We start from the raw sequence: 23,433 nt of genomic DNA, 5'->3' as shown, positions 1-23,433 counted from the left end.
CCAGTCTGTGGTGCTGCTAGAAACTGCAACCCAAAAGTGATTCATGGCTTTGCTGCTTGCTTAAAGTGGCTGCCTCTAGTAGTGAGCCAGCCCTTAGTCGGCCTGTTTGTTGGTGGCAACTTGGTTGGGGTTCTCAGCTGTGCACCTGGGGTTTCCTGTTTCCAGTACAGAAGGGTAGAATGATGGCCAATTTCTTCTTCTGCCAACAGATAAATCTGGGCATTTGCACAGGTTGCACCTTAACAAACTGATTCCATTGATGTGCACGGATTACATTCTTGCCAATTTCCTAAATCTAGAACTTGAATCAGGTTGTTTTGTGACGATAATGTGGCTCTGATTCTCACCTTCTTAGATATGTTGGTGCTCCATATGCAATCTGAATGCCAGATGCTTATTTAGGATAATAGCTTCAGTTTGAAAGATGCTGCCGCCAGCATTTGATAAGGATACTGTTTGTTTTCAGCCTATACATAGTACATTGTTTTTATTTGTAGTTCTGTGTTGATATATGATGCTGAATTTATGATCTGTGGTTACTTGATCTATGCATCTTAAACTTTGTTCTCCATAGGTTGTAGCAAATGATCCTGATAGCATCTTGGATGGAGGTGATCTGAGATACTCCTTGCATGGACATGGGGCAGATGATGTATTTGCTATCGATGAGAACACAGGCAGCATTTATTCCCAGAAAATGTTAGACCGGGAAGAGCGAGCCCTTTGGAGATTTGTTGTGCTGGCAACGGATGAAGGAGGGGAAGGGCTTACTGGCTTTGCAGATGTGATTATAAACATCTGGGATATAAACGATAATGCCCCTGTGTTCACCTGCATGCCCAGTGATTGCAACGGGAGTGTCTTTGAAAGCTCACCTGAAGACACGTTTGTCATGGAGATGACAGCTGTAGACTTGGATGACCCAAACGTGGGTCTCAATGCAATTTTGACTTACCGTATAATTGAGAGTGTGAAAAATGACTTGGATATGGACTTGTTCAAAATCAATCCCAGTACGGGCAACATCTATGTGGCGGAAGGGATGTTGGACAGAGAAAAGATGGAAAAATATTTCCTTACCGTTGAAGCAAAAGATGGTGGAGGACTGGCGGGGACAGGCACAGCAACCATCTGGGTTGCAGATGTAAACGATCATATCCCTAGCTTCATGCAGGAGGTTTGGCATACTGTAATCCCTGAAACCATTGCCGTCAACTCAGAGGTTCTGGAAGTTTCAGCAACTGATGAAGACAGCGGGGAAAACGCTCACTTGACATTCAGCATTATTGGTGGGGATCCAGAACAGAAGTTTTACATTGAAAGCCACAAGGAAGGCCACCACGCTACCATCAGGCTGAAAAAGGCCTTGGATTATGAGCAAATCCATGAAAGGTGGTTCAACCTTACAATCAAGGTGGAAGATCTAGATTTCTCCAGCACTGCCTTTTGCTTGATCGAAGTAGAAGACCGTAACGACCACAAGCCGGTTTTCAGTTCTCAGTTTGTCCAGCTGAGCCCTTTCTTTGAAAACATACCTGTGGGAACCACCATAATCACCGTGACGGCCACGGACGAGGATTCTGGTTTGAATGGGGATACTGAATATTCCATCCAGGTGGATTCTGATCCAGCCGGACAATTTGCAATAGACCAGGACGGCCACGTGACCGTGGCCAAACCGCTGGATCGCGAGGTCATTCAGGAGTACCGTCTAATAATACAGGCTTCTGATCAAGGCCTACCTGCCCAAACAGGAAGTGTTACGGTATTGGTTGCCTTGCTGGATGTCAATGACAACGGGCCAAGGTTTGAGGCCCCATATATGCCTGTGGTCTGGGAAAATATGCCAGGGCCTCAGCTGGTTTCTATGAGCCCTGCGTCTCCTCTCCTTTGGGCTTTTGACCCAGACAGTGATGAGAATGGGCCACCTTTTATGTTTTTCTTGCCACCAGATTATCAGAATTCTTTGGATTTCTCTCTTACCGACAATGGAAATAATACTGCAACGATCATCGCTCTGAGGTCCTTTGACAGAGAGAAGCAGAAGCTGTTCCACCTCCCCATTATTATAACCGATAGTGGGAGCCCCCCTGTGAGTTCCACAAACATATTGACCATCACTATTGGTGACGAAAATGACAACAGCCATGAAGCTGGCCATAAAGTGATCTATGTTTATGTACACAGAGGTGGGTATCGCATAAACTATGGGCATATTTGTACAGATGTCTTGACATGCTTTAACTGTCATCTCCTCTCCTGTAGTCAGAGGAGCTTAAACAGAGAGCCAGTTTACACTAGGGCTGGTCAGAAATGACCACAAGGAATTCAGAAACATTTTACCCAGCTTGAAATTTGCAGTTTGAATCCCCGTCTTTTTCTTTTCAGAGAGGAGAACTCCTTTGAGTGGAGTGGAGAATCAGAGTTCCAACAGGATAAGTGGGCACCATTTTTATGTGCATTTTTGGAAAATAAAAATGGCTTCCACAGTGAAAAAGGACTTTGCCACTCACTGGGACCGCCATTATAGCAATTTGATCATATATGTTCAGGTCAAAGCTTGGTAGGCAATGGGTGGGGTGGGTAGGAATCGTGCTTCCTCCTCAACATAGGCTAATGGATGACATTTTGGCTGACTGTTCCGGACTATTAACCAGCCCTGGAATGATTGGTCCAAACTAGCTGAATGACTGTGGCCAAATGAAAATTTCAACTTGAGGGTCATCCTTGCTAACAGCTTGTGAATGGGTGGCTGGATGGGGAGAATGAGAAAGATAAGTGACTGACTGAAACAGACTTATATCATGAAGGGTGAGAGATATATGGGGAAATTGAAAATGTCCTGGTGGTGCAGATTTGAGTTGCAGCAAGCAAGCTGCTTCTCCTCACCACAGTAGGTACTATTAAAAGAACAACTGGTTTTCAATGACTGTTTCTGACCTGGAAAGGGATTTGATGCCTCTTTCCATCTAAGGAAAGATTCTGTTAGTTGCAGCCATGATGCTTCTTCCTATAAATCCTAAACTGAAGAGATGGAAAATGTTCTGTACATGCTCAGTGTGAAATGGCAAAGATTTTATATGTTTCATTTCTTTAAAAGGCCCTTTGTAGCAATTTGCAAGGCAGCATGCAAACCCCATGTGCGATCAGCTAAAGCAAGCATCCCCAAACTCTGCCCTCCAGATGTTTTGGGACTACAGTTCCCATCATCCCTGACCACCGGTCCTGTTATGATGGGAGTTGTAGTCCCAAAACATCTGGAGGGCCAAGTTTGGAGATGCCGGAGCTAAAGGGTGGAGCAGGGGAGTAACACTCCAAATGCTTACTTCATTTTTTAAAAAAGTGAACATTGTGTCGATGGCAAAGATCTGCAGTGTGTCTGTTCAGAAACAAATGCAGTTCAATCCAAATGGGCTTCCTCCCAAGCAGGCAAGGTGATTCAGAATAACGAAATAATGTCACCCTGCATGCATTTGATATTGCAAAGTAATTTGTGCCGTCTGCAGGCAGAAGCGGTTGTGCTGAGCACAGGTTACATAGAACTGCCTCCTCCTGTGTTGCCTAGGCAATCAGACAAAGCAAGCTGCTAGCTTTCATATTACTTTTGTCCTCATTAGCCAGTTCCCTCAGGCAAGGACTCTTCCGTGCCCTTTCCCCCACTTTTTTTTTTTTTTTGCTGATTAGAACCAGCAAAACAGCAGGGGATTTCCTAAACAACATGGAATCAAGTTTGGCAAATCCATAGGAATGCTTTCCCTCGAATTAGAATCTCTGGGGTTGTATCCGGTGCTAACTTCTACTCTTGAGTTTCCCCATTGAAATGAATGGCCACAACTCATTTAGGCCTGTTAACGCCACTTTGAAACAGAAACAAGCTTCTAGCGCTTATGGTTATGCAGTCTTGTGTTCTGGTCCGGTGCCAGATCCCGCAGAGAAAGAGGCAAGTGAGCAACTTGCTCAGAGGCAGGTTGGGAGGGAAACTGGGGGCTTTTAAGCCTCTTGTCTCCAGGTGCCCCTCCTCCAGGCTCCACCCCCTTGCGGAGAACTACAGAGCTTTAAAGGGCCAACCCTCTGTCCTGAAGACAGGTGCTCCTCCTCCACCCCATTGCCCCCCTCCTGGTATGCTCCCTGCCCTGCCAGGCTGGTGACATGGGCTGGGAGACATCTGGTTCTTTGAACTTAGTGGGAGGTTTCTGTGAGGGTCCAGGCACTAGACCCTGGCAGTTTGAGAGGTTCCTGCCCAGCTGCTTCAGGCGCCCTTGTATCCCTATAATTATGCAGTCAGCTCTGAGCCCTGCTCCCCTTCTGTTGTCCATGCAGCCTCTAACTTTGTGTTTGGATCTTCTTCTTTCGTCTTTGGTGATCACTCTTAGCCGAGTAAGAGTGTCTTCCATAAACATGGTTTTAACAGTTGAGTCCGTAAGTGTCTGTGGAGACCAATTCTGGATTCACACGTCTTTCCACAGTGGGGACATAGGTTTCCAGGCAGGAGCTGATCACGGTCTGGGTCACTGCTAGATTCAAGGGCCATGAAGTGCAGATGAATGGAAAAGGTTGTGTGTGGCGGTGGCTGGTCAAATCTCAGAGATGGGGAGAATGAGGTGTATAGTAAAAATACAAATTGGGATTTTGCTGAGCTGGACCAAGTTGCTATCTACTCCAGCTAGCAGCTCCTCTCCTAGAATTTGGGCTGAGTTTTCCCCTGCTCCTGTTCTCAGAAAGCCTTTTAAATTGGAGAAAGCAGGGACTGAACCTGGGATGGTACGCAGAGCCGTTGCTATAGAGCTGCACTCTTCATTGTTGCTCTACTTTCTTCCGCTAGTTGCATTTGAGGGACAAAACCCACAAATGCAGATGTTATCTCTCTCTCTTTGCAATATATTCAAGCACTAGAAATCAGCTTTATCTGGGGAAGAGTTTTTAGTTAGCTCTGCACAGAAATCTTATTTTATTTAATTGAAGACCAGAGCGTGCCCAATCCTATATATGCAGTATTTGTGGACGAGCTTCCCAGCTGCACTTACATGAAAGATCAGAGTACTTGCTATTGCATTACTTGAAACGTCTTGGATCATAACCTTTGTGAAAGCCAAGCAGCAATAAAAGTGACAAATGCAGCAATAAATGCTCTGGGATATCAAGCTCCTCGGCAAAAAAGGGGAAAAAATTAATGCAGATTTATTATAATTTATCTCAACAGGAAAATGGTCGACAACGGTGCTTGGGGAAGTGTTTGCACCCGACCAGGATGACTGGGACAATAAAACATTTGTCTCTGAAGGAAAAATGCACAAGTGAGGATTGTATTTGTGTCAAGCAGAGCAATATTTAATATTTATGCTTCTGTAATTATTTTCTTACGTTTTGTTATGTGTGCTTTGTATATATAAAGCCTAGATTATTGCTTGGTACGGAGATGGCAATCTATTAAACTTGCACTTGCCATTTATTGCGGGTTACAATTGGGACAATCTGTTGTGTCACTGATGCAGCCGCATTTGCGCCATGAAATACTGAGACCCCCTTTATCAAAGGTGTGAAGCAGGATTAAGGCAGGGCACCGTATGTATAGCACCCCAGCATTTTGCACGGCAGTTGTGTGTCCCCCCACATCAAGGTTGGCAGAAATGTGAATACAAAATAAAAAAATTCCTTCCAGTAGCACCTTAGAGACCAACTAAGTTTGTTATTGGTATGAACTTTCGTGTGCATGCACACTTCTTCAGATACCCGCACACAAAAGCTCATACCAATAACAAACTTAGTTGGTCTCTAAGGTGCTACTGGAAGGAATTTTTTTATTTTGTTTTGACTACAGCAGACCAACACGGCTACCTACCTGTAACTAGAAGTGTGAATGACAAATGTGCATCCTTCAACACTCAAATAATACATGCTTTGTGGAGCCACACCCATCAGTGATCCCAATGAATGTCCTTGAGTGTTTAAGAAGGCATGTTGGCTCTCTGCCGGAAGCCAGGTCTGACATTAGCAGGGCATCGGCTGAGGACCACCTCCCAGCAAAAGGCCCGTTGCCAGCCCCTGGAAGCCTTGTTGGTGCTCTTCTGTCTCCTGGCTCTTGCTTGCCATCTCTGAAATTGCATGTGGTGACATGCAAATGCTCACCCCTTCTTGGCCAGGGATGGGGTCCTTTGGAGCAACTTGCCAGTGGGCAAAAGTAGGAAGAGCAAGGAAAATACAGTTACCTTTGTAAAGGGGGCCAGTTTCTGTATACTCTCTCTCTCTCCCACCCCCAGTCCTTCATTCAGGGAAACGAGAGGCATTATCAGAATTCAAGGACAAATTCCAGTCAGGCAAAAACTCTCAAGGAAGGGTGCAAAGCAAAGGTTAGTGAGGGGTGTAGTGTAGGGAGAACCTGAAGGGACAGAAAGAGAGGCATGGACTCCTGCGGTTCCTCAATCTTCCCCTGGGCAGTGGACGTGTGGATGTTACGTAATTTGGGTATGTGGATGATATGTTAATGTAAGTAAAATCTACATTGAGGAAGTAGAGCTTCTCCCCCATCCAGTTGCCTCTGCAGCAGTAATCCTTGTCAAGAAGACATTGACATCAGAATTGGTCACTGCTTAGCCACAGAGAAGATACGGAAGCAAAATCAGGTGCAGGGAGGCACACCTTCCACTTAAATCTTCCAGTGTTAACAAGAACCAGAAAACGCAGCTAAATAAATGCCCCCAGAATGTTTAAATAAACTTGGCCTGGGTGAAAATGGTGCCCCTTGAGAATGAAGCGTATTGCCAATGAGACATTTTACTGATTGCAGAGCATGAGTGTGTGTTTTGTGGTTCAAGATCTTTCAGGTTGAATCAAAGGACTGGCTCTCTGCTGATGGTGGATAATGCTCCTCAGGGAACGTACGAGTTTAAAATCAGAGTGTCAGATGGAATCTGGCCTGACGTTCTAGCAACTGTGCAGATACATGTCAAAGAGATAGAAAATGAAGCCATTCGGAACTCGGCGACCGTACGCCTGGCAGGTTAGTTTTGTTTCGTCGGCTGAGTTTTGATTCCCATCGTGCTTAGAAACATCTCACCTCTTACTGATCTCAGGGGGCTGAATTCTATTGGCAGAACAGCCTAGTCTGCTGGTGTTTTTTTTTTAAAAAATTGAGACATATTGATCATAGGTTTAAGGAAGCTGCATTACGCCAACCAGGGTAAGGGACTTTATTTAGATAGACAGAAAAACCCATATTTCCTCCTGGGGTCACATACCAGGAGTGGGCAGGACATGACGTGAAGCAACAAATGTCACTTTTTTTGCCTTTGCACAGTAGACTATTTTCTACAAGCACTCAGACTCACCCCTCTGTCCTCCATCCCGGCCAGGAGAAAAGGCCAAGGAAGGAGGGTTGGCAAGGGGTGTGGCCTAGGGAGAGGGGCGTGGCTGGGGAGAATCCCGAGAGCCAGGTAGAGAGACCTGGAGGGCAGTATTTGGTTTCTGGGGGGGCCTGAGGTTCCCCATTTAGGGGCTCTCCATAAATATTTCCCAGCCCTAACTGGAGAGGCCATTGGGGCTTGGACCTGAGACTTTCCCATGCATCTGCCCCAGAGCTGTAGGTCCTCACCAAAGATTCCCTTCAGCCGTTTGCTTTCTCTTTACCTAATGTGGCTTTTTTTTGGGTGGTTTTGCATAATTTGTAATAATTGAGTTAAAAATAACACAACTTACTGAACAACATGTGCACAGGAATTTGTTGTGAACCACTTTACAAGAGTACTATCAGGAAGCTGTTTTGTTCCCATTCTTTGTTGTTTTAACGGGTCTGTGATCGTATACAGCGGCGTAGCATGGGTTGTCAGCACCCGGGGCAAGGCAAGTAATTTGCGCCCCCTAACCCGGGGCAAGGCAAGTAATTTGCGCCCCTAACCCCTAACCTGCCGCCGCTGCCAGCTTCTTCTTGCTGCTGCCTGGGCTGGTCGGGTGTGGGCAGCCGCTGCACTGTCCCTCCCCCAGATAGTCCCTCCCTCGCTCTCTCTCCGCTCCGCACCGCAACGCACGCTTGGCACCCTCCCCCTCCACAGTGGGCGGCGACCTGGCAGCTCGGATTGGATTCGGACAGCCAGCACTGCAGTGAGAGAGAGTGAGCCAGGTAGGGGCAGAGAGCTGCGAGTGCGAGCGCCCCCCCCCCAAATGTTGCGCCCAGTGCGGCTGGCTCCCCCTGCACCCCCCACGCTACGCCACTGATCGTATAATGTATGAAAGAAAGGCAACTAGTGGGAAGAGCTATTTCGGCAGAGAGAGAGAGAGCTTATGTGCGTGTTGAGTCTCTGGCATTTCCAGGAATGGCTAGGAGAGACTCTAGTATGAAACCCCCAGAGAGCTGCTGCCAGTTAGTGTATGCAGTACTAAGCTAGGTGGTCTGACTGGGTATAAGGCAGCTTCCTATGTTCCTAGATGTGAAATGGACCTTAGCCAGGTTGCAGTGAAAGCCAGTGAGAGAGCCAGTATGGTGTAATGGTTAGAGTGCTGGGCTATGAGCAAGGAGAGCGTGGTTCAAATCTCCAGGTTGACCCTTTAACCCAGGGGTCAGTAAACTTTTTCAGCAGGGGGCCGGTCCACTGTCCCTCAGACCTTGTGGGGGGGGGGCGGACTATATTTTGAAGGGAAAAAAATGAATGAATTCCTATGCCCCACAAATAACACAGAGATGCATTTTAAATAAAAGCACACATTCTACTCATGTAAAAACACGCTGATTCCCGGACCGTCTGTGGGCTGGATTTAGAAGGTGATTGGGCCGGATCTGGCCCCCGGGCCTCAGTTTGCCTATCCATGCTCTAACCTGTAAGGATAAAATGGGGCTTGGAGGAACCATATACGTTGCCACGAGTTCCTTGGGAAAAGGGAAGGAAGTGTAAAAATAGGTTTAAATATAGTTGGTTTTATGGTACATTTTTTATTCTTTTATTGTTCCGTTTTCTGAGGATTGTTTTTATGTGCACTGCTTAGAAATGGAAACAAGTGTGTGTGTGTGTGTGTGTGTGTGTGTGTGTGTGTGTGTGAAATAAACATATATGAAGTAGTTAACTGCATGTCCTGAGACTCTTGGACCGATAAGCTGGCTTTGTTTTTAAACCACCCATCTCCATATCAGACATGACTGCAGAAGAGTTCATAAGGAAGGATGAGCCTGAGGAGAGCAGGCACGACAAGTTTAAGGATCTTCTGGCAGGCATCTTCTCGGTCCGCCTTGAGGACATCGTTGTTTTCAGCGTGACAAATATAGACGGGAGACAGACTGACGTGAGATTTGCGGTTCAAAATGGCTCCTCCTATTACAGGCCAGAGAAACTGCTGGGACAGGTAGCTGCCTTCAAAAGCAAGGTGAGGCTGCAACCCGTCTGCCGTCTGGGCTGATGTGATGTTGGCTGACGTGCAAGTCCTTTCAGGGCGCAAGACAGAATCCCATTGACTCCAGAGGAAATGTATCGCAACCCAGTGGACTGTCACGGGGAGAAAGGCTTGTGGATGGAGCAAACATATTTTTAAGAGTGGGAAGCTGCCTTGTTCCAGCTCAGACGATTAGTCCATGTAGGGATTGGAAGCTTACAGCCCTCCATACATTGTTAGAGAACAGCTCCCAACACCCCTGGCCACTGGCCATGCTGGCTGGGGTTGATGGGAGTGGAGATGCCAGGGATTGAATCCAGGGCTTTTCGGCATGTGCTCTACTACATCTGTGGCCTTTCCAAAAGTCACATGGAAGATGGAACCAGCTTGTTTTTTTTGCTGCTCTGGAGGGGAGGCCTCTGGTATACCCTACCTGCCCACAGACTGTTTCACCAGAATGGTGCATTCCCTGGTTAACTCTCAGTTGGACTACTGCAGTGTGCTCTATGTGGGGCTACCTTTGAAGGTGATCCAGAAACTACAACTTATCCAGAATGTGGCAGCTAAACTGATGACTGGGACCATATAACACTGGTCCTGAAAGACCTACATTGGCTCCCAGTATGTTTCTGAGCACAATTCAAAGTGTTGGTGCTGACCTTTAAAGCCTGAAACAGCCTCAACCCAGTATACCTGAAGGAGTATCTCCACCCTCATTGTTCTGCCCGGACACTGTGGTCCAGCGCCGAGGGCCTTCTGGTGGTTCCCTTGCTGCGAGAAGTTAGATTACAGGGAACCAGGCAGAGGGCCTTCTCAGTAGTGGCGCCCGCCTGTGGAACGCCCTCCCATCAGATGTCAAGGAAATAAACAGCTATCTGATTTTTAGAAGGCAACCCTGTTTAGGGAAGTTTTTATTGTTTGATGTTGGGAGCTGCCCAGAGTGGCTGGGGAAACACAGCCAGATGGTATAAATATTATTATTGTTGTTCTTCTTGTTGTTGTTGTTACCATTAGATTCTTTCTTTTTTAAAACTTTATTCCAAAACCAAAAAAGAATTACAAACATCAAATTCAAAATCCATATTTGTTTTGTAACATAAGCCTGTTACATAGTTGACTAAATTAAAATATTTCATTAGATTCAAATTGCAAGAAAGGAGATTCTGACTAAACCTTTGGAAGAACTTTCTGACAGTAAGAGCCATTAGGCAGTGGAATACACTCCCTCTGGAAGATGGCAGATTTTCCTTCACTGGAGGTTTTAAAGCAGGGGTCAGATGACCATCTGCCAGGGCTTCTTTAGCTTCATCTCCTGCTCTGCAGGGCAATGGGTGGATGGGCCCCTTCCAGCTCTACAAATCTATGATTCTAAGTGTTGCAGTCAGAACGATGAGGACACGTGTTCAGTGACGACAAACGTTTATGTTGTAGACGCAGAAAACTGACTGGGAGGATTGGGAAGCCCTTTTTGCTAAGCGGTGTGGCGGCTGTTTGTCCCTTTAGATCCAGCTGGCTTTAGGAGTGAACGTTTCTCAGGTTGATGTGGATGAATGCCACAGGACAGACTGCAGCGGCAGCAGCGGGTGCGTGAACTACATCACGGTGAGTGACATCCCCACAGTGATGGACACCGGAAGTGTGTCACTTGTCTCCATAACAACCAGCGTCAGCGCCGTCTGCACCTGTGCAGCTAGAGAGAGAGTCCACCGGTCATGTAGCTCGTACTCTCACAACCCCTGTTTCAATGGAGGAACTTGCATTGACATGCTGAATGGTTACAGGTGAGAAAAGACTCTGTTTCGCACATTCCCCATCCCTCTTGTTCTCCTCTTGTAAGAAGTCAAGCTATAAAACTACTGTGTTAAAAAGGGAGGGGGGAATGCATGGACCTTTTAAGAGGTCCTTCTTTTCTTTTCTTTTCCTTTCCTTTCCTTTCCCTTTCTTTCTTTCTCTTTCTTTCTTTCTTTCTTTCTTTAACTTTATTGAACATTTTTAAAACAATTGCCTAACGACATAAAGTCTTGCCTTCCGAGACAAATGCATGTATGTGATGTTCAGTCTTGTATGCAGTCCATCCACATGCCATCAAAACAAAGCTGGGGAACCTTTTACATTTCAGATTAAGCTCACACCCACAGGGTATACTTAAATCTAAAGTGCTAAGATAATTTCTCCATAGTGGCTGCTGTGACTGAGACGGAAGGGAGATTACCGTATTATTGTTAATAAATTATATAAAATCATACAAATCCTTGTTCTTTAAGCCTTCAGTCTTCTCTGCCTCTTTCCCTCTCTCCTTCCTCTGTTGTCTTCCTTGTGTCTGTTTTTAGATTGTAAGTCCCTTGGGGCAGGGACCTGCCTTGTCATTCTTTGCAAAGTGCCGTGTACGTGTGAATAGTAATAATGAATGCTTTATAAATAAAAGTTTACTCTTTTGCTTTTGTTTGTTTCAGGTGCCATTGTTCTGCTTCTTTTCATGGACCAGATTGCCAGCAGACAAAGCACAGTTTCCATGGAAATGGCTATGCCTGGTTCCGCCCCATCAGGCCTTGCTTTGAGAGCTCCCTCTCCCTCGAGTTTATTACCAATGTTCCAGATGGGCTTTTGCTATACAATGGCCCCCTGTCAGATTCGGGACCTGGGAACTCAGAAAACTTCATTGCAATAGGTATTTGCATTTGATTGGTGGAACCTCACATTGCCCACAGAAACACACAATTACAGGGGTTGCGGGGAGATCATCGCGACAATCCCAAGTGATGTTGCTCATCTGTTTATCACAGCTATTTAGTTCATTCAGACAGGCAGGTTGTATGATGGTAAGCTGTCAAGATTTTTTTTATTAATTAACTACATTTATATAGGTAAAGGTAAAGGGACCCCTGACCATTAGGTCCAGTCGCGGACGACTCTGGGGTTGCGGCACTCATTTCGCTTTATTGGCCGAGGGAGCCAGCGTACAGCTTCCGGGTCATGTGGCCAGCAGGACTAAGCCGCTTCTGGCGAACCAGAGCAGCACACGGAAACACCGTTTACCTTCCCGCCGGAGTGGTACCTATTTATCTACTTGCACTTTTGTGCTTTCGAACAGCTAGGTTGGCAGGAACACGGACCGAGCAACGGGAGCTCACCCCATTGCAGGGATTTGAATCGCCCACCTTCTGATCGGCAAGCCCTAGGCTCTGTGGTTTAACCCACAGCGCCACCCACGTCCTATTACATTTATATAGGCTGCCCAATAATATATATTTCCCTGGAGAGGAGGACAGATTCCTACATTGTGTGCCTGCCCCACTTTCCTTACCTTACTACATGTTCCTCGCCAAAAATGGTGTCTGCTTAAAAAAGCAGGGAAAGTTGAACAGAGGAAGGCACCTTTCCACAATTTTGTATGCATCTCCACCCCTGCTGTCCCCAGCAGGAGCACAATTTCCCCCCCCTGCTTCTTTGCCAACACGCCCACGCAAACACATATGGAATTTGGAGCTCTTCTAGCAAAATACGTGCCCATAACAAACTAATATAAAAAGAGGGTGCAATTCTTTGCCGCCTGGGAGGCTATTTAAGGTATTTAAGGACAGGTGTTTTACTTGATAATGATGAAGTGTTGCTAGGCAGTATCTTGGATTGTTTTTGAAGAGCTGAACCACATTTAAATCCCCCACAGACAAAATAGTATAAAAATGCACATTTGTTAGCCATGAATGTTGTATACAGTGATACCTTGGTACTTGAATGACTTGGCTCCCAAACAAATCGGCTCCTGAACGCTGCAAACACTTGACTAGTGTTCCAGTTTGTGAACTTTTTTTGGAAGCCGAACGTCCAACGTGGCTTCCAATTGAGTGCAGTAAGCTCCTGCAGCCAATCGGAAGCTGTGCCTTGATTTTCGAGAACCAAGGTACTGCTGTACTGTGCCATAGAAGCAGGCATGGATGGAAGACTCCAGTTCCAGTCCATGTCATATTTCCATATGTTCCAGGTCTATTCTCTCCTCTTTCCACACTTTTCTGTGATTTTTTTTTTTGAATGGCAGAAAATAATCTTTTTTTTGTTACACGTCTTACCCTAAAACACACATTTTAATTTGAAATGCACATTTGTACACATTTTAAGCTAAAATAGGGATTTTATATGCCTTTGGGTACCTTTTTATTGCAAAAGGCAGTCCCAGCACCACAATGCTGCTTGTTGACATTAAACCTTAGCTTATTTTAATTATGGTTTACTGGGACATGTGAGCCAGGCCACTGTTCCTTTGGTATGAGATACAGATTTTTGGGAGGTGGGGGTGGCGTGACAAATCTGTACTTGTTTAGCACATGCACTTTAGCAGGGCTGCTTATGTTCCCTAATGGTACGCCAGTCCTTTAAAAAAAGACATTTGCACATCATGGCAAACCATAGTGAATGGTTTGCTGTTAATGTGCAAAAGGCTCCCAGTTGGCTCCTCCCCAAACAGAACCGGGCGCAACAAACCATGAACCCTGACTGAGCGTTGCATCCAACCTGGGGATTGGAATTTGTTTTGCTTCCAACTAACCATGATGGTGCTTCTTGGTCATGGTTTGTTTGAGTGAAACAAACCGCAACTCCCAGTTCTGCTGTATCTATGAGCAATGTGGTTTATTCTCCCTGTTTGTGTTAGGGGAGAAGCAAAGCGGAAGCAATCTCCTGAGTTCACGGTAACTGGTTCACTGTGACATGCGAGCAGGGCCACTGAATGATGTAGCGATGGGTGTTTTTAGTGCTTTCTGAGTGTGGCTTCTGGCTCATCTCTTGAGTTGAAGTCATCAAAGGGAAAACGAAGCAGACCTTCTGTCAAAAAGATCCCACTAGGAAGCATCTATTGCTTTGAGTATTTCAAATTATTTTGAGGCAGGTTATTGCATGATTAATGAAGCCTTACTTCTTCATGTTATTTTCACATGGCTTGGTGGAAATAGCAAATCTATTTTTGGGAAGGGGAAGATTGAATGAAAACTATAGTCACTTTCCCTTTTCTTTTCATAGTATTGTTAGGGTGCTTCCAGATGCCCCGTTTATTGAGAATTCATCCTGGTTTGGTTGCAGGGATGTTAGATGATGTTGGCTATATTTAATGAGCGTTCACTGGGATGTATTTGCAGGGAGGTTAGATGATGTTGCATGAAAGCAAGCGTTTTCCTCGCACTTTCAGTTGCTTCAGTCACTTCCTTTGTTGAAAGAAGGCTGATCTTTTGGGGGGGTAAGACCACCCAATCAGCTATCCATAAAAGCACCTCCTGTGGAGCAGTGGGTCAGTGCGTCTGGCTGTTAACCAGAAGTTGATGGTTTGAGGCAACCCAGGAATAGCTGTGGGCAGGTTTTCAGGGGGGTTGGGGTCCCTTCCGATTCTACACAGTTCTATGATTCTGTTCTTGTGAAACCTGAATTTGCTTGTATGTGATTGAACCCCGCCCTAAAAATAGCAGCAATCTGGTCACACCCTAATTTGAAGTATGTAGGGTGTGAGGGAATGTTTTATGTTGCCCCCGTCTCCCATATTATAGTTGTTGTCTCACAAGTGGCAGTGTTGAGCATCCAAATGGGAGGAGGCAAATTTGGGAACAACCCTGCAATCCTAACTCCCCCCCTTAACTTGAGAGTAAGCCTCATTGAATTCAGTCTGACTTACTTCTAGGCTTTTGGATTGTGCTATAAGTCTCTACACTGGTAGGGGAGGGCCTCAGCCTCCCTCCTGGGTCTAACAGCAGCTTGGAGGGAGGCATTTTAATCGGGAGTTTGGAATCATGACTTCTGGACTCTGTGCTTTCTGCTGAGCCTGAATAAGGATAGAATAAGATCTGAATAAGATCTAGCTTTTACTCACAAGTAGCAGCCCCTGTCATGTTTTGGAACAGGACACAGAAGGAAGGGAACAGAAGGAATCCCAGATTTACTATTTCTTAAAAGAAAGGTTCTTGCAACTGCAAGTGACACATTTTGGCCCTGATTCAGGGGCTTAGAGTCAGTGCAAACTGCCTCCTTGCTTCCGTCCCACGGCCATCATGGGTCCCAATCCAACTCTGCGCTTTTCTTTCTCATTCATCATAGAGCTTTCCGGTGGGACTCCAGTGCTGAAAGTCAACCATGGCCTGGGCACTGTGGAACTGCACCTGCCGAGTTATGTGAACCTCACAGACAAAAGATGGCACCGTCTCGAAGTGAGAAGCAGCCGGCAGGTGAGTTGCCCATGCAGCACCTGATGCATTTGGGGGCTCCAGGTTTATACAAGGAATGCACCAGGAAAGAAAAGGAAGAATGGAGAAACCCATTAACGCAGCCAGAAATTATTTTAATTGATTTATGCAGACTTGGTGTACATTGCAAATATTGGAATTGTTATAATTATTTTAGACTCATAGACTTGTAGAGTTGGAAAGGATCCCAAGGACCATCTAGTCCAACCATGTGCAATACAGGAATCCAACTAAAGTATCCTTGACCAGTTGCCATCCAACCTCTGTTTATAAACTTCCAATGAAGGAAAGTCCACCACCTTCCGTTCCACTGCTGAACAGCTCTTGCTACATTTATATCCCAATTTTGTTCCTAGGAGCTCAGGGCAGGGTTATTCCTCCTGCCTTTTCAAAAATCCTCACAACAATCCTATGAGGTAGGTAAAGCTGAGAGGAAGTGACTGGCCCAAGATGATGCCCCTGGCTGAGCTAGATGGACCCCCTTTGGCCTGATTCTGCAGGCTCTTAACCATCCTGAGTGTGAAGGATGCCCAACTGCAATCGGTATATCTATATCTGGATTCTGTGGCTATTGCTAAGTGTTGACGTTCTGTAGGCTTGTCGCTTTTATTTTCATTTCCTCCTGTTACGTCTCGTTTTCCAGTTTCATCTTCGAATAGCCTGAGGCTGCACATGAGTATCTTTCAATTTTCTTTCCATTTCTTTCCCCCCCTTGGCACAGGATGTTCGATTCACCGTGGATCACTGTGGAGCTGCAGTTGTGTCAGAGATAGAAGGGGTAGGAAAATGGTTGTCGACCGAAGACCGAACAAACTGTGAGGTTGTGGCCTTTGTTCCACAGTCAAGGAGGTAGCCTTTACATTACTTTCCAAAATTGGAATATCTATGTCTTTATCTTTATATCTATAAAAGTAGTTGTCAAGATGAAGGCAGAGGTTCACTGAATCACTTCACTAAAATCATTTACAGGTGCTTCTGTAGATTTAATCCTTCCTGTGCAGAATTAGGCACATGGAGCCCTACTGGATTCTGTGCAGTTTCAGGTTACTTGACCGCCATCCTGTGCAGGTGAACTTGGAAATAAGCCCCTAGGAGCACAGGGCGATGCCATTCTGTGTAGTGAAGCTGCAGACATTCAGGAGGGAGGGCTTGTGAAGGGCAGCACTGTTCCTTGAATTCCCATGGCTACTAGCCATGATGACTATGCTTTGCTTCCACAACCAGAGGCAGCAGTGCTTCTGAATACCAGTTGCTGGAAGCCAAAAGAGGGGAGAGTTCTCTTGTGCTCATGTCCAGGTTGCAGGTTTCCACAGGCATCCAGATGGTTGCTGTGAGAACAGGATGCTGAACTATTGGCCGGATCCAGTGGGGCTCTTGTATGAACCACACACCTGATTACAGCAGGGCAGATAGGGCTGGGTTCACCCTGATCTTGCAAAGTCACTGCTATGTCTCCTTTCTCCTGCACCAGAGCTCCCCGACAGTCTGCCTTAGGGCAGGTGGAAGGCAGCAGTGGTGGCGGCTGTATCAGCACTTTGTTGATGGAGAGGCCTCTAAGCCGCACCCTTCCTCCCCAGGAAGAAGGTGATGCTGCACATGCTGTTCCTGCTGAGATAGGAGGGCCTCTTCAGCAGGAACAATAGAACGAAACAATACTGCAAAGGGAGATGTGGCTTCAGGTTCTGGTAGCATCCACGTAAGTGGGAAAAGGCACTTGTAGCTGCTGCCCCTTCTGTTTCCCCCTTACCTGCCCAAAGGTAACTTTCCTTGTCATCAGGCAAGGGAAGGGGAAGGCTGCATTACTTCTTAAGCACCTGTGAGGGATGTGAATGTGCTCATTTGGATCATGCGCACCCCACTGTGGCTTTTGTGCTGATTTCCTTGGAATGGCACACAAAGCCCTACTCTCCGTTAGAGTGAACAAAGGGATGCTCATCGAGTTCTGAATAAACACGAATAGGACCAGGCTATGCTGCCGCTTTTCCAACATAGAGACGCAACATGTTCGTCAATTACTGAGCACATTTGCAATGTCTTTCCTGCTATCAGTTAACTCCTTCTGACTGCAAGACGCTTTTGACTCAGGGGAGTTATTTCCTTGCAATAGGAATAACAGCTTCCATTATTTGGGGAGCATTATAAAAACAACAACAACAACCTGGTGCTTGGTGTACCCACTCTGTGCTATTGTCTGTGTATATTTAGTGGCATGATAATACTAACATTCATCTCTTATTTAGCACATCTGTGTTTTGAAGGTACTTGAATATGAACCAGGTCCTCCAGTTGGGCGGAGTAAAAGAATCGGTTCCATATTCGTACTCCCAGTTGCGGCACAAACATTTTACCGGCTGTATCCGGAGTCTTGTTTTGGACACTCACGTAAGTGGCATCACTGGCATCCGTCTCAAGAGAAAATGGAGTGCACCTCTGGCGGGGGTAGGGGAATCAAGCTGCTGTGTTAACAGCACCAAAGTGACCTCCCCAGGGTGCAAGCCTGGGCAGTGAGCATGGAGCTCCTGGGCTGCCCAGATGACAAGACCCCACTCTCAGTCTCACTGATGTGGTCCAAAGGAAAGCAGACCGATACATTTGGCACCAGCTTGGCTGCAGGAGTTGCTGGAAGGAGGTGTACAAGGTGCCATCCAGCTGCCTTAGGGACTCCCCTCTGGAGTTCACTTCTTAGCCTTTTCTTCTCCCACAAGGCAGCAGAGGTCTAGGATCAGAGGTTTCCTTCTCCTAGATTGGCTACCTCCCCAGATTGATGAGCCTCATCTGCCCCTCACTTCTCTCTACACCACTTCCCTCTATTGCATGTGCAGAATCATAGAAAAATAGAATTTTAGAGTTGGAGGCGACTTTCCCCATACCTGCTACTTGAACCTTTGAATTGGTGATGCCGCCAGTAATTGAATCTGGAGTCTTCTGCATGCCAAGCAGGCACCCTGCTCTTGATCTATGGGACAAAATTTAGGGGTCCTTCTGTGCAGAGTAGAAGGAAGCATTTTTAGCCCCCAGTGGTGGGGTGGGAAGACTGGAAAAACTAATTTTGTGTGTCTGCGCGTGTGCACACGCATGTGTGTACGTTGCACATGTAGGTGTGAGTGTTTGATTGCATGTGAGACTGGGGGAAAGGTCATTCCTGACTGAGCTACCTAGGCTGTTTACCGTATTTTTCGCTCTATAAGATGCACCAGACCACAAGACGCACCTAGTTTTTGGAGGAGGAAAACAAGAAAAAAATTATTCTGAATCTCAGAAGCCAGAACAGCAAGAGGGATCGCTGCGCAGTGAAAGCAGCAATCCCTCTTGCTGTTCTGGCTTCTGGGATAGTTGCGCAGCCTGCATTCGCTCCATAAGACGCACACACATTTCCCCTTACTTTTTAGGGGGGGGAAAGTGAGTCTTATAGAGCAAAAAATACGGTAATTGTTTCCTTGGAGTTTGTTTGTTTGTTTTTCATAAGTGATAGTGCTGTCGCTGGTTGAGCGGCTATCTAATTCACTGGGGGCAAGGCTATTTTTGGTGTTCTTTTATTCCTGGAGGAGCTAAGAATCGTAAATCAGCTTCAAAGGAAATCCAATACCTGCCTCTCCAGCGTCCTCAGCGTTTATCTACACAGGTTTTAAACTTTATTCCAAGGCTTAAAAATATCTTTTTAACCTTTTAAACTTTTGGAAGTTCTTACCACTGCTTAACACAACTACTCATTATTGCCTGCCAACAAACAAAACCCACTTTGTTTGATTGACTGCTTGCTTGCTCAAGAAAAGGTGGGGAGCAAGCTTGAGGAGACGCTAGCAGATAGTGCTGTCGCTCGTATCATATATTTTGTAAAAGTGGTTACCCGAGTTCAGTCACTGCACATGCAAGCAGATAAAGCATGTGAGACTGTATATCTGATGTGTGTGTGTGTGGCCTGAGGGTTGCCTGACCATCAGTGTTGCTCTTGCAACCAAAAGGGTTTGCCACCCCTCTTTTAGAGGCTGTATCAACATATAGTACTTGTGACACTAGGGATTTGGTAGCTAGTGTGTTCAAAATGCAGGGAAGTTGTATTTTCCTGGGAAGGCGGGAAGCCAGAAGTCCATTTCAAAGTTCCTCCTTTTGCAAGCAGCCGTGATGCTTTTTCCTTTTTTGTTTAAAGGTGTATGACCTTGAGTCTCCAGCGGAGTCTCTGAATAGTTCTCCTGGCTGCACCTGGACAGACGGCAGCTGTGAAAAGATGGGCTCCTCTCCCTGTGGCCTCCATGGGCAATGCCTTGGCGAGTGGGACTCATTTACCTGCCACTGCCTGCCAGGTTACTATGGCTCCAAATGTGACAAAGGTGAAGTCATCTTCATGCATTGTTCGGATAGCGCAGTGTATGTTTTGCAGTGCATGCATCTGGGTTTCCCTGTAGCTGATACAACAATGGCCATTGACTAGGGAAAGGGACTCTACGGTCCTACAATGTCCTGCACTGCCCCCAATCCTTCACACCATACTCCCGTCACCATGGTTAGGCATTATGACTGGCCACCAAGAGCCATGGTTAAAATTGGGGCGGGAAACTTTTGGTCCTCCATATGCTGCTGGATGTGGGTGGCCCTGTAGGTTAAACCACAGAGCCTAGGGCTTGCCGATCAGAAGGTCGGCGGTTCGCATCCCTGCGACGGGGTGAGCTCCCGTTGCTCGGTCCCTGCTCCTGCCAACCTAGCAGTTCGAAAGCATGTCAAAGTACAAGTATATAAATGGGTACCACTCTGGCGGGAAGGTAAACGGCGTTCTGTGCGCTGCTCTGGTTCGCCAGAAGCGGCTTAGTCATGCTGGCCACATGACCCGGAAGCTGTACGCTGACTCCCTCGGCCAATAAAGCGAGATGAGCGCTGCAACCCCAGAGTTGGCCACGACTGGACCTAACGCTCAGGGGTCCCTTTACCCTTTACCTTTATGCTGCTGGACTATGACTTCTCTCAACCCTAGGAGCCCACTGGCTGTGACAGTGGGCATGTTCTTAACTGAGATTTTAGAACCTGGTGAGACCACTTACTTTCTTTACTGCCTGGGCACTCTGAGTTTTTTCTCTGTGTGGTTTTCTTGGAGCAGCTCTCATGCAGTGGCCATAACGCTGTGCCTGTTTAGCTAGAGGCTGTTTTTGCTTGCTGCAGACAACCAGGCTACTCCCCAATTACAAGTCTGAACTTAATATGTAATGCTGATAAGTCTTTTAGTGATATACTTCAGGGTCCCATTTTCCATTGTGAATGCTGTGTATGTATGTATGTATATATATTTATATCTATATATATGCAAGCACCTTTCTGTTTGTGTGTGTGTATAAGAAAGCACTTTTCCTTCCCCCAATTCTTCCAGCTGCTGAAGAATCTTCATTTGGGCCTGGGAGTCACATATGCTATCAGCTTCCCTTCTCCATACCTGCCCGTAGAACAGTAGCAGATGCCATGATAAGGATGCGAGAGCCCAACGGTATCATCCTGAGCATGTCTTCCCGCGACAAGGATGAACACATCACCCTGCAGGTAAATGAGGAGTGATGGTCAATGTCAGTTCAGAGTTAATTCTCTTCTGAACCAGCGAGCCATAGATGGACAAGGTCTCTCTCCTGATGCAGTGTGCTCATCTTTCTTGCTTTAGAATCCACCTGTGCCCTTGATTTTTCCATTTCCACACACTCCTTTCTAGAGAAATTCAGAACAGCCATACTGTTCCGTATAACGTGAATTTATAGAAATTGCTATGGTTTCTAAAGTACCGTAGAGTCCTCATTATCAAACCTTAGGGCCAATGGACACCTAAATTCCTGCAAGCTGGTTTGCCATCTTATGAGGAAGTGTTAGTGTCAACCGGTCCATAAAGGTGGTGGGGACCAGCAGACGTTTCCATAGCTGAAGATGTCTTTTTTACTCAGCAGCTGTGATTATAGGGATGGGCTGCTACCCCTTGGCATGTATAGACTTGTTCCAGATAGACTTTCTTCATACAGTCTTGTACCTGTGTACAAAACTTATATTGAGGAAATTGAGAGCAGCTGTATTCAGATGTCATGATGCACCATGGTTTGTTGTCATAGGAATGAACAAAGATGAGTATCAGGCTGTCATATGTTCACCACTCTACTCTGGCATGGTCATGATGGTTTAGAAAGCTTCTACTTCCATTTTTTTTTAAATTTACTGTGGCATTCTGTGATTAAACGTATGATAAATGGGTTTACTCTTAGCTATGATTTGCTTGAAAGACTCCAGCTTCAAACCATGGATGATAAAAGTTTTAACAAACCATCATTAAGGTTAACCACGTTGTAGGATTCAAATGGAATGCTAAGCTGAGGTCAATCAGACTCAGCAACAAATGCTTCCCAACTCCTCATGGCCAAGGCTGGGGTGAGGAGGGGGTGCCCAAGACTTGTTTTCATGGTGTTAAAGCACAGTTTATCTTGATACCTGAACGTAGCCAATATGAACTGGTCCTCAGTCAGTGGAACTATCAAATTATTCTAATACACTCTGTGCTCCCTCTGCTGATATTGGAAAGTTCATTCCTGTATAATGAGCACTGCGGTTTAGGTGACTATCTCATTAATGGAATAATTTGGATGGTCTCCCCTCTGCATGCTCTGCTAGTAAATGATGGTTTGATGCAGTGGTGCAGGGCTTCTGAGGATGAGGGGACATTTTTGGTAGCTGTTTTGACTGTCCTATTTTGCAGAAAAATATAAGTGAACCCAAGCAAGAGGAGGGCATCACTGAAACCGTTCCCTAGACTTCAGCTGTAGTTACTTGTAGAGCGAGTGAGAATATTTACAGTGATTCACATTTATTTAGTGAGGTGTGTGTGTAAACACTGCTGAATATACAACATTCCTGGGAAGGCACGGAGAATATGCTCAAATTGATAGCATGAACAGGGGTTTTTTTGTACAATGTGTGGTCAGCCTACATAGTCTCCAAGTGATGTTGGAGTAGGTACACATGAAGATAGTTTAAATTAGGTAGAAAACCAACAAAGAATCTTGTAGCACCTTAAAGACTAATACATATATCATAATATTAAGCTTTGTTTTTCTTTAAGATACTGTAAGACTCCTTGTTGCCTTTACTGCAGCAGATGAACATGGCTACTTCTCTGGAAATTATTACTCAAGAAGGGGTTGGCGAATGAACCATATGTCTACGCACTGCTTGGTCAATGTACTTTGTCCAGGCAACAAATTGAACTTTCAAGAAGATGTGTATTTTAACTGCAAATTTGCAGAATGTCTAAGTAGTTCACATTCTTAGACATTTGGGCTGGATCTAGGCACATCTAAAAAAGTTTCAGGAAAACACGTAAAACTCATAATGGGAAATCATGTTGCCGAAGGATCAAACTCTATTCCACCATCTGGTGTCACAGTGTTATAATGCATTTTAAATCCCTCCTTCCAATTTAGCTGAGTTCTTGGTGTTCAAAATCCTCTGCTGATGCCATCAGTTTGTGAATCCTCCATGCTTTCATGTGACTGCACAACTGCAGCTACTGCTGTTATTTTTATTGAATATGACTCTGCTGAATGGCTAGCTTAAAAGCAGTTACACAAAATGTAAAGGGGTTGGGAAACCCTATCAAAAGAAAACGCATCTGCCAGTCCAGAAAACATCTGCCCTCCGCCCCCTAAAACAGGCTCCCTATCCTTGCAAGAAATAAATGAACCTTTAGTGCTTTGTGTGTGTTTCCTAGTCAACTCACATTATACAATAACGTGCTATAAGAATGCAATGTCAACCCTGCGGGGAGATCATCCCACTGAACTCATCATGAGAAAGGAATGGGAGCTCTCTAGACTGATTCTGGGTTTGCAGATGTGCAACACAC

General features: G+C 45.8%; 1 protein-coding gene across 4 annotated transcripts in view; it reads left to right on the top strand.

Annotated features, from left to right (window-relative positions):
• Nucleotides 1-23,433, top strand: part of LOC307222561 (neural-cadherin-like) — a 104,040-nt gene that overhangs the window by 64,977 nt on the left and 15,630 nt on the right. For 3 of the 4 annotated variants that reach the window (XR_013841801.1, XM_079987940.1, XM_079987941.1), the window contains exons 18-28: nt 575-2,189; nt 5,201-5,294; nt 6,813-6,997; nt 9,119-9,348; nt 10,858-11,135; nt 11,808-12,022; nt 15,430-15,557; nt 16,297-16,424; nt 17,834-17,957; nt 19,723-19,903; nt 20,932-21,098. Coding sequence is in view for 3 of the 4 variants with exons in the window: in XM_079987940.1 (XP_079844066.1) it covers nt 575-2,189; nt 5,201-5,294; nt 6,813-6,997; nt 9,119-9,348; nt 10,858-11,135; nt 11,808-12,022; nt 15,430-15,557; nt 16,297-16,424; nt 17,834-17,957; nt 19,723-19,903; nt 20,932-21,098 (3,345 nt within the window). In the remaining variant the exon portion in view is untranslated. Of the gene's footprint in view, nt 1-574; nt 2,190-5,200; nt 5,295-6,812; nt 6,998-9,118; nt 9,349-10,857; nt 11,136-11,807; nt 12,023-15,429; nt 15,558-16,296; nt 16,425-17,815; nt 17,958-19,722; nt 19,904-20,931; nt 21,099-23,433 lie in introns of those variants that run through there. The other variant, XM_079987942.1, reaches the window with a different exon arrangement.

The sequence above is a fragment of the Podarcis cretensis genome (genome assembly GCF_951804945.1).
Source record: "Podarcis cretensis genome assembly, chromosome: 8".
In the NCBI taxonomy this organism is placed as follows: Eukaryota; Metazoa; Chordata; class Lepidosauria; order Squamata; family Lacertidae; genus Podarcis; species Podarcis cretensis.
Note: the sequence above shows the minus strand (reverse complement) of the source record. Positions and strands in the feature narration are given on the sequence as shown.